Below are 11,162 nucleotides of genomic sequence, written 5' to 3' on the forward strand. Positions count from 1 at the left end.
CAGGTATCTGGTTTATGGCTATATAGAGGGACTCAGAGAGGCGAGGACCAAGAGTTCCTCCATATAGCCATTACCTGTTGCTTGTTGTAAACCAGATACCTGATGAAGGTCGTTTAGACCGAAACGTCGTCATCTAATAAAACTACTAGTCTATAAGTGAAAGACAGTGTGCGGGACCCTTTTCTTCTCAGTGTAATATTTAAAAAATGCATGCCTTTATTTATGGGCCTTGTGCATATGTGATTTGATGTTTTTATTAGATCCCTATTAACTTAGTAAGTTACTGTACATGACAGCAGCTATACTCTTCCTGCAGGGAATTATGACTGTGACTGACATAGGAGTCATAAAATGATAAAACGATGTTTAAGGTCATAACTCAGATTATTCTAGTATAGCCTCTGGTATGAGTTAATTAACTGTTTTACAATATTGTTGTAATAATTATGGCTCAAACCTCAGACAGACTTAATTAAGATGATTAATAAATCAGTTACATTTTGTGAGGACGGACGGACAGACAGACAGACATTTACCAGTGATTTTAAGCCATGTCTCTGTCTCCTCACAGAGCATAGAGTTGTCTCCTCACAGATGAAGGAAGGGGTGAAACAGACTTCAGTCATCAGACAGACGTTAGCTCTCAGCATGCGTGCGGGGCGAGTTCTTTATACTCTCGGTTAAAATAACTCCTCAATGGAGGCGAAAACAAAGAAAATGGCTGGACTCGATCCCTCGATCCTTAGACACATCATGACTACAAATCCACTGTTCTTTTCTCTCCTGAAGTTAGAGATATAATTGCCATCGCATCAACATCCCCCACTCAACTTGGTGGAAAGGTTTCGGATGATTTAGAGCCGGAAATCATCGGCTAGCTGTTTCATCACGGATAATCCTCTTTTCATTTCAACCCCAGAAGCAAGCAAGGAAAACTAAATCGTAGCCTACAGGTATAAGACTATATGGGGCTGAATCTGGATGGTGATGGTGACAATGACGATGGTGGTGTCAAGTGAAATTGCATTATTCTAACGATAATTTGCCTCTGTATTGAGATATGGCTGTGTACACAAAGTACTGATATAGTATATTCTAAAATAAGTCTTAACCTTTTGTATAGTTGTATTATATAAACTGTATTACAGGCTCGTGGCCCACAAGGTAAGACAGTACATCACATATATACGAGAATACAAAAAAATAAATACAGTACATTTACCCAGCCCCACAGGTTACTACTCTAGGAGAGGCACTCATGCCATAGTGTCCTCTGATGGTAGAAGTGTACCTTACAGAACTACGGCCTGGGTCTGTCATCTGTCCAATGAGTCCATTCAGTGTCCTCTGATGGTAGAAGTGTACCTTACAGAACTACGGCCTATGGGTCTGTCATCTGTCCAATGAGTCCATTCAGTGTCCTCTGATGGTAGAAGTGTACCTTACAGAACTACGGCCTGGGTCTGTCATCTGTCCAATGAGTCCATTCAGTGTCCTCTGATGGTAGAAGTGTACCTTACAGAACTACGGCCTATGGGTCTGTCATCTGTCCAATGAGTCCATTCAGTGTCCTCTGATGGTAGAAGTGTACCTTACAGAACTACGGCCTGGGTCTGTCGTCTGTCCAATGAGTCCATTCAGTGTCCTCTGATGGTAGAAGTGTACCTTACAGAACTACGGCCTGGGTCTGTCATCTGTCCAATGAGTCCATTCAGTGTCCTCTGATGGTAGAAGTGTACCTTACAGAACTACGGCCTATGGGTCTGTCATCTGTCCAATGAGTCCATTCAGTGTCCTCTGATGGTAGAAGTGTACCTTACAGAACTACGGCCTGGGTCTGTCATCTGTCCAATGAGTCCATTCAGTGTCCTCTGATGGTAGAAGTGTACCTTACAGAACTACGGCCTATGGGTCTGTCAACTGACCAACGAGTCTATATTCAGTGAGCGATCCAGCCTGCTCATGAATTTGAATGTCAGGTTCCTCAACAGAGCCATGAAAGTAGTGAGACCCAATGAACAGAAAAGCCCATTGGCTCTCTAGTAGGCCTGTCAAAAAAAATCGATTCGAGTTAGAATCGCAATTCTAATGCTGTCCGATTCAGAATCGATTCTCATTTTCCAAAAATCGTATTTTATTTTACGGCCTGGGTTTCTGCATAGTGCATAGTGCATTTACTACCAGCTAAGCTAAGCCTGCCAATTGTATTTATTTTACACCTGTTTTAATACTAATGTATTGTTCTGGTATTGAGTGAGAAGAGATTTTGTAACTTTTGTACTGGTTCAAATTTGTGCAAGCTAAATAAATGAGACATGTTCTCTTACTCTTGGATTTAACCTTTGTGTGTTTAAATCATTCAGTTGATAAAACCTTTACAATTATACAAGCTTTTTACTAAATGTACTCTGCTTTCATGCCAGAAGACTGGAGTAGATCATGCTAAAATTCTATTTAATTGTTTTTAATAAAATAAACTGCTTTAGAATCGAAAAAAATCTTTTTTGAATCGAGAATCGGAAAAATCGAAAAGATCGTTTTTGAATCGAATCGTCACCCCAAGAATCGGAATCGAATCGAATCGTGGGACACCTAAAGATTCTCAGCCCTACTCTCTAGTGCTCCTGGGTTTCTTTAACAGGATACGAAGACAGTCATTATAGGCTACTTGCAGTTTGCGTATAAGCTCTCCTTCTTGTACTTCACCCACAGTGGAGCTGTGTAGAGAGGGGTGCAATAAGCTCTAAAGCGTATTGCAATACTAATGTGTGGTTGTCACAAAACCCTCACGGAGTCACAGTCATGGCACACCACCAGTGTTCTTCGGCACACTTTTGTTACAATAATATTCCACTTCATTTCACCCCAAGTTACCATTCTAACTTTACACTAAACTGTTCCTTTTCTAATATGACTAAAGACAAATCCCCAGGCTCCTCCTCCACGGGGGCACCAATCAAACGAGTCCGTGGGATGATTAATTCATGTTAATTGGTTGTTAACCCATTCTGACCTGAGATCAGATTCAAACCAGGTTTCCACTGGTCTGATTAACGCATTCTGACCTGAGATCAGATTCTAAAAATGTCAGTCGTTCTTCGATTTTTCAAAAATAGCAGACCTACAAGCTTGTAGCGCGCCACTCGGTGGCGCGCTACGAGCTTGTAGATCTGCTATTTTTCAATAGCTAAAGCATAACATGATGCCAACACCAAAAGGGGTTCCCGTTCAGAATGGGTTAAGGAGTATTTGGACCTGTAAGCCCTGGTAGGAAGCCCTCAACACCCACCCACACACTCCCCTGTGAACACCAGCCCATTTGATCCGCACTAATAGAATTACGACTGTAACAGGAACACCTGGGTTCACCGCACGCACACACACACAAACGCACGCGCGTGCACGCACGGACGCACACACCCCAAACGGGCCTTTGAAATACAGCAGGCACACAGGGTGGGGATAGAACACACACACACACTCTCTCACATAATGCACACATAATGTGCCTTGCTCTCTCTCTCTTAGCATGGGGTAATTTATAGTGGGAGGTTATTTCCCCACAGTCTCCATTCTATAACTGGCGTGTAATTGGTGGTGTGATGAAGCACCTGATTGGATTAGCCCTGCTTCTCTCTTTCAGCTCTGACTCACAGCAGTCTGAAAACCCCCAACCTTGACCTCAATTAACCCATTCTGACCTGAGATCAGATTCATATGAGGTTTCCACTGAAAAACACACTGGTCTGATTAACCCATTCTGACCTGAGATCAGATTCTAAAAATGTCAGTCGTTCTTCGAATTTTCAAAAATAGCAGACCTGCAAGCTCGTAGCGCGCCACTCGGTGGCGCGCCACTCGGTGGCGCGCCACTCGGTGGCGCGCTATGAGCTTGTAGATCTGCTATTTTTCAAAAGCTAAAGCATAACATGATGCTAACACCAAAAGGGGTTCCCGTTCAGAATGGGTTAACCCTTCACTCATCAGTGAGAGATGAGGGACAGCTCATCATCCACCCTGCTAATTGACCTGATGAAATGAAAATTTTGAAAACAATACGTCGTACGCTGAAGTCTATGGCATTTATATACAGTCAATTCGTACAGTGAATCTATGGTAGGCCGTATTCACAATCAATATGTACAGTATAATGGAATCAAAGTAAATCACAATCACTGTATTCGATGCGTGTGTACTCACTCAGTAATTCATTCCTTGACTTGGAGTCAGATATGAGATATCATCCACTAGTTTCATATCATCTGAAAGTTCTGGCAGAAAAAAAACATGCCTTAAGTAAAATATCACCACTTTTCCATGTGGAAAAGCTGGACTGAAAATATGAAAACTGCCTTTGGGAACAGTCGATCTTTGGGGAATCACAAACGTATATATGGGGCACAAAATTGACAGGTTTTATCGATGGATTGATTCAAAATTGTAATCACAGTATATGGAAGCGGTCAACTTCACTGTTTAGAACGAGAAGTAATCCTTGTCTCTAAACTGCCTCCCCCTGGCCAGCTGGGGCGCCTGATGGAGGGGAAAGGGGAACTGGTTGGATTAACGTGTTCCTTCTACGCGCTACGCTACGTCCAACCAGGGAAACTCCCCCCTGTCAGTTGTAAAGGAGCAACTTGGACACTCAGGCATGAAGGAAGCATGAGTTCAAGTCCGTTGCTCTCCCCTTGTCCCCCATAAATGGGGACTAGGTTGGTGGAGGGTGTGTAGAGCCCAGGATCACATTAGATTAGAAGCAAATAGAATGAAACTAATGTCATAACTTTAACTCCATAACTCTTCCTCTTCCCCCTGTCCACCGGTCTCGCTCTATAGCGAGGTGAACCCTCCCAGTGCATTGTGGGTGACATGTATAGTGTGGGGGTTGCTGTGGACGAGATACTATGCTCGTCACACAGGCTGTCAACGTTACAGTAATTAAAGATGGTCTAAGTGATTAACCCATTTTGGGCAGGAACCCATCTTGGTGTTAGCATTATGCTATGCTTTAGCTATTGAAAAAAAGCAGATCTACAAGCTCATAGCGCGCCACCGAGTGGCGCGCTATGAGCTTGTAGGTCTGCTATTTTTTTAAACTGTCAGGATTTAAGATCAGATTTGTAGAATCTGATCTCAGGTCAAAATGCGTTAAAGAACCACCATTCTTCTGTGCGTTAGAATCTGATCTCAGGTCAGAATGGGTTAATCATGCCTGAAGATGTATACACACGGTGACCGCAGGAAGCATTCCTTGACACCGGTTTGACGACCGGCGGACTTAGGAGAGATGGAGCGATAAGGGATAAGATAAGACTATATATCGACCAGCGGGATATTCAGGAGCAACCGCAGCGACATCCCTTCATGCTGCTTGACGTTGACATTGGACAATGTTGTCCAATGTCAAGTCTGTTATTTCATCATCATGCGACACTTACACATGTGATGGTCACCGAGCTGACCAGATAGACAGAACATAATATATTTTAGTTGGAACTTTTTAGGCTTTCATTTTAAAAAGTGTACAGTAATTTCTTCAAATGTCGTTTTTATGTGGACACACCCACCAGTTAATTAAGTATGCCTGGTGTTGGGTGGTGATCTACAAGCTCATAGTACGGCACCGAGTGCCACGCTATGAGCTTGTAAGTCTGCTATTTTAGAATAATCGTGACAATGTGCCTCGAATCTTTGAATGTTGTTACAGAGCCAACGTTTTTAAATCAAATCTTTGCTTTTGGGAGGGGTCCCTGGAACAAAATATGTGTCCCCTGGGGTATAGGTACCCTCACCAAAAAACATGCCGTAATCCTGGTCTCTATACTGCCTCCCCCTGGCCAGCCGGGCTGCCTGATGGAGGGGAAAAGGAACTGGTCGGAATAACGTGTTCCTTCCACGCGCTACGTCTGGCCCGGGAAACTCCCTCCCTGTATAGTACCTGTATAGTCCGGGGAGGCACTGGGTCCCATTTTTACAGTCTTTGGTATGACCCGGCCGGGGATCGAACCCCGACCTCCCAGTCTCAGGGCGACACTCTAACCACAAGGCCACTGAGCTGGCCAATGAGAGCTAAGTTGACTGTTATGTAATCGTATAGGCCACGACACGTACAGTATAGCAATCAGCAGAGTTTGGAGAAAAAAAACCTATGAAATGAGTGGCTTCTTATGACTAATAATAATGCTGCTATACAATGTCTACATTGTACCCATTCTTTTATCGAATGGGTTTCCAAGATTGAGAAAATAAACTGCAGTCATTTCCTCAGGTCAACGGTGACGCAGTAATTCATTTTTTGCCTGGAAGCATTTTTAGTACCAAGAGTCTTAGTGCCCTGTTATCTACACCCAACCAGAGTCTGACCTTACCGACACCACCATCCGTAGCACTCTCTCTCACTAGTAAGGCTAAAGAATCATACATAGCCTAGATTTTCGGTCCAGCCTATGAATAGGCCTTAACACCATCCGTAGCACTCTCTCTAGTGAGTTAGAACTACTTTGTTACAGGTAAAAGTACGGAATTGGAAATGTACTTGAGTGAAAGTACAAAAGTATCGGCAAAGCCACTACAGCTATTAGTACTTCCCCACCAATCCGCTGGGCCGGTTTGTGAATCTGATTGTCACTATTGAAATAACACAAAAAAGCTAACTAAAGGAGGGTGTAACCTAAACAAGACTATAGTGTCTGGTAACAGCATGCATTGAATCAAAATGTGTGTAAAATTAAACAAAAGAAAGAAAAAAATAAACCACAAAAGAATTGCACTTGCATTATATAATTTCTGGTGTACGTAATATATCTTGAACTCTTGAATCTTGAATCCGAGCCCAATTGACTTAGGCTATATCGTGAAATTAAAGTGAAATAGTCCAACACATATGTTGGCCTGCTAGCTAATGATAGTGACAGACAGTAAGAAAAAAGGAAAAGTTTGATTGAGCTGACACAGGGCTATTGGCAGAGAATAGTAAATCATGTTCTGGCGGGGGCGTTTTCCGCAACTGACACTCAAAGTGGCTACTGGCCAATCACAGCGCGTCCTTGCACAAGTGCACTAGGCCAACCACAGCGCATCCTTGCACAAGCCGGCGTGTAGCATAAAATATAAAATGTTGGAAAAAAAGACATTTAGCTCTTTGTGAGATTACCTCCAGAAAAAAAAGAACGACTCACGCAGGTTAGCCTGAATGAGACCTAAATGCTTTATATGGCAGAGGGCATCTCCCGGCAGAAACTAAGACACACATGCAGAAGATGAGCCTAATTAAGAGAGGAGTGTGTGTGTGTGTGTGTGTGTGTGTGTGTGTGTGTGTGTGTGTGTGTGTGTGTGTGTGTGTGTGCGCGAGCATGTGTGTACCAACTGGATAAAGCTGCAGACCATCAGTAATTAGCAGATAGAGAGAGAGACGCTAGTAGTTCACGCTATACTGTATGCCACAATGGAATGGGTTCTCGCCCCACAGGCGTTTTCCTTTGTTTTGAAAGGAAAATGCATGTGGTCTCCGAGGCTACACGCAGGTAGACCAAATATGTCAAACTCAAACACACGGTGGGCCAAAATAAATACATTGGTAGAAGTCAAGGGCCGTCCCCAGGCAAATAGCAAAAAAGTTAATGCATTTAAAACTGAAAATGCATTATTATTAATCTCAGTTTCCTGTTCCTCACAAAGCAGGACTTATATACAATAAGGGCCATAAGGACAATATACCAGAGGGCCAGTTCTAATACTAATTAAATATCATCCCAAGGGCCAAAGATAATTCAGTAACAGGCCTGATTTGGCCCCCGGGCCTTGAGTTTGACATCTAGAGCTTGCCTCATACAGAGCCAAAAAAAAGTCTTGTTCAACCCAAGCCCCCCAGTAAAGGCTATTATCCAACGTTGAAGCTGCCACCACCTACTGGCGAAAAAGTGGAACTGCAGCACGCTCATGGAGGTGAACGGACTGTTCAGTGACGTCATGTTGCGTAACGTGGAGGTCATCCCAGGATCTCGACTTTGAGGTCCTGGTTTGGCCGCTCCTCCGCTCGCTCGCGCCTTTGAGTTATAACGGTATACTTCCGGCAGTCTTCCGGGTGCTTCAAAACGCCACTGAGCGACTTCTATTGAAACGAGTATAGCGGGGAACGGGCGGGGCTGTAGCTCCGCTCATCCCTCTGTCCTTTATAACTCTATCTATGGTTCAACCCAAGAATACGTTAAAAAGGGTATCTTTGGAAAAACAAAGAAAGGGTCCCCCGCACACTGTCAGATACTTACAAAATGTTTACTCTTTCATGGGTCGACAGGACAGACAATCAACCCAAGTCTACAAATGACTCTGCCAGCGGTCTAGTCATGTCTCTCTCCCTCACTACAGTACGTCCCTGCTCTCTCTGCCTTTCCGTCCCTGTTTTCTGTCACACAGCTACTGTATATTGCCAGCATCCTCCTTGCTAGTGGTCAGCTACTCTCTGGATGGAATAACAACTATCGGTATAGGTCCCAGTTTGAACTGCAATAGGCAGTAGAGTAACAGATCCACGAAAACAGCTCTGGGAACATGCGAGTCCAGCCCCCAGTGTCACTGACGTGGGGCATTGCCAATCCGGCGCCCACATGGATGATCATATGTTTTGGTCCAGCTCGACTTGACTGTACCATATTTCTCAACCGGTCTCTTCACTGTCTTTTCGTCTCCTGTATAGCCTGGTGGGGGACAGAGGCGGGTCGGGTGGCTGAAAGGCATGTGGAGCAGTCGTGGATGTATATACATTCAGTACAGCGAGTCCGTGTTGCTGCTTCGGGGCGTTTTGATCTTCTCGATGTTCTTCAGGATCATGTCGTGCAGCGTGATGTAATAGTTCCGGAGCTCGGACACGATGATCTTCAGGCTGATGTACTCCTTCTCGTCCGTCTCCGTCACCGTGCGCCGGTAGTCCTCCACCTGGGGGTACTTGACGATCTTGGACATCTGGTTGGCGCGCGTGACGTAGTACTTGGTGATCTGGTCGAGGTAGGACTCCGCCTCCAGCCCCACGACTCCGAGTTCCGTTATCGTCTCCTCCTGGATCGACACGCCGAAGTTATTCCCGTCCTCGATCTTGGGAATGAGCAGCTGGACCCACATCTTCACCGTGTTGCATTTCTCTATGAGCGTCCGGATCTCCGGCTTGACCTTCTCGATCAGGTCCACCAGCTTGGCGTTGCTCTTCATCATGCCACTGGGCATGAACGAGACCTTTTTGCCACTTATCGTCTTATCGTCCCCGGTGACCTTTTTCTTTATTTTAATCTTTTTAACCTGTTTCACACCGGTGAACCTCTGGTGCGACAACAACGTCGAATCCGAATCCGTGTCCGAATTTGAATCTGAGTCCAAGTTTGACCCAAGCAAGACGGGGCTGGTCAGCGCCGTCAGGTTTATCTCGGAGTGGATCTCCCGCAGCTCCGTGATGTTCACGCAGGGATCTCTGAGGAAGTTGTCCAGTTCCAGCAGCTTCCTGGGGAAGAAGTTGGCCACGAGGTCCTCGGCTTCTCCCTTGATGCGTTCCCTGAAAGCGTCCACCTTGGATTTGATGTCGTTGTCTACTTTAAGGAGCGACATCGTGTTTGTGAAGTAAAGACTGTCCTGCTATAATAGCACCCGAACTGCGTAGCTTTTCCTATACTATGTCGGCGACACCCGAGAGTGAGTTCAACTGCTTCCTATTTATCTACCTGCAGGTCTTTCGAAGGAAATGGACGTCTTCAGGTGCGTCTTAACGCGGTATATAAGCTGACCAGATCTCTGGTCCATGACGTCACACCAGTGTCCTAAATTTGGCATTAACCCATTCTGACCTGAGATCAGATTCTAACGCACAGAAGAATGGTGGTTCTTTAACACATTTTGACCTGAGATCAGATTAAAAAAATGTCTTAAATCCTGACAGTTTAAAAAAATAGCAGACCAACAAGCCTGTAGATCTGCTATTTTTCAATAGCTAAAGCATGACATAATGCTAATACCAAAAGGGGTTCCCGCCCAGAATGGGTTAATGCTTGGACGTTGGGATGGAGGCACCATGGATGAATCAAACCCTGTGATGTGAAGGACAACTCTTGTGCCACCCACCGTGATTTATTCCTTTTTGAGGGGCGCTAGCCCCTCCTATATACAGCTTTTGTCCTCACACCTCTCAATATTTGCCATTGGCAATAAAAGGGGAATTCAGGTCAAATGTTTGCTAAATCTTGTCCCCACACGTATCAATATTTGCCATTAGATTAGATTAGATTAGATAAAATTTATTGTCACTGCACATAGTATACAAAAACTTTGACAATTAATTAAACGCCATTGACAATGATGGGAACATTTATATAGACGAGCAAATGGGCTAACCAATCACATGTCGGTGCAGGGAACGCTTGGCCAATAAGGGACCACCATTCTTGATGATGATGTACGACGATGATGGGTCACACAGGTGTGATTTTCTTATTTTTTTCCCCTCAAAAAATGGCCAGCTTTGTGCGTCCGTGTGAAAAAGTTCAACGAGCCGATCTAGATCCAGACATTGTGAGCTTGTAGTGTTTGAGCTTGTGTTTTCTATTAAAAAATTGCAAATTAGTTTAGGGATAAGGGTTATGGGGTGGCAGCAAGATATTACGCATATGTCCAGACCATGCATATATTGGACACATGGCAGCAGGTCAACAAGTATTAACCCATTTAGACCTGAGGACGATTCTCCATCCGAAAAGTTTTCTGAAACCTATGTTTCTATATCAGTGGTTCATCAAACATCTTCATGTCAACGACCCCAGAAATCTTATGAAATTGGCCGCCGACCCCCATCTGAAAATATGTTGTTCCAGGGACCCCCCCAGAAGCAAAGATTTGACTTAAAAACGTTCACTCTGAAAGAATAAACATATATTCAAAGATTTGCCCAACATTTTCACGATTTTTCAAAAAATAGCAGACCTACAAGTTCGTAGCGCGGCACTCGGTGCTGCGCTATGAGCTTGTAGATCTGCTATTTTTCAATAGCTAAAGTACAACATAATGCTTTAAAAACACCAAAAGGGGTTCCCGCCCAGAATGTATTAAGGACACCACCCACCCAGGTAATAATGGACTGTTTGTGATGCAGCAGAATTAGCAATAACGCCTGAGGTGTCTCGAAG

General features: G+C 44.3%; 1 protein-coding gene across 1 annotated transcript; it reads right to left on the reverse strand.

Moving 5' to 3' along the window:
- Positions 1-8,763: 8,763 nt before the first annotated feature.
- Positions 8,764-9,594, reverse strand: LOC308313624 (proteasome activator complex subunit 3-like; the record flags this gene model as incomplete). The annotated part of the gene is made up of 1 exon (XM_080760846.1): positions 8,764-9,594. One exon carries the CDS (start codon positions 9,592-9,594, stop codon positions 8,764-8,766), a length of 831 nt encoding a protein of 276 aa, XP_080616972.1.
- Between the last annotated feature and the right edge of the window lie 1,568 nt (positions 9,595-11,162).

The sequence above is a fragment of the Protomyctophum bolini genome, assembly GCF_963924005.1.
Source record: "Protomyctophum bolini genome assembly, chromosome: 4".
In the NCBI taxonomy this organism is placed as follows: domain Eukaryota; kingdom Metazoa; phylum Chordata; class Actinopteri; order Myctophiformes; family Myctophidae; genus Protomyctophum; species Protomyctophum bolini.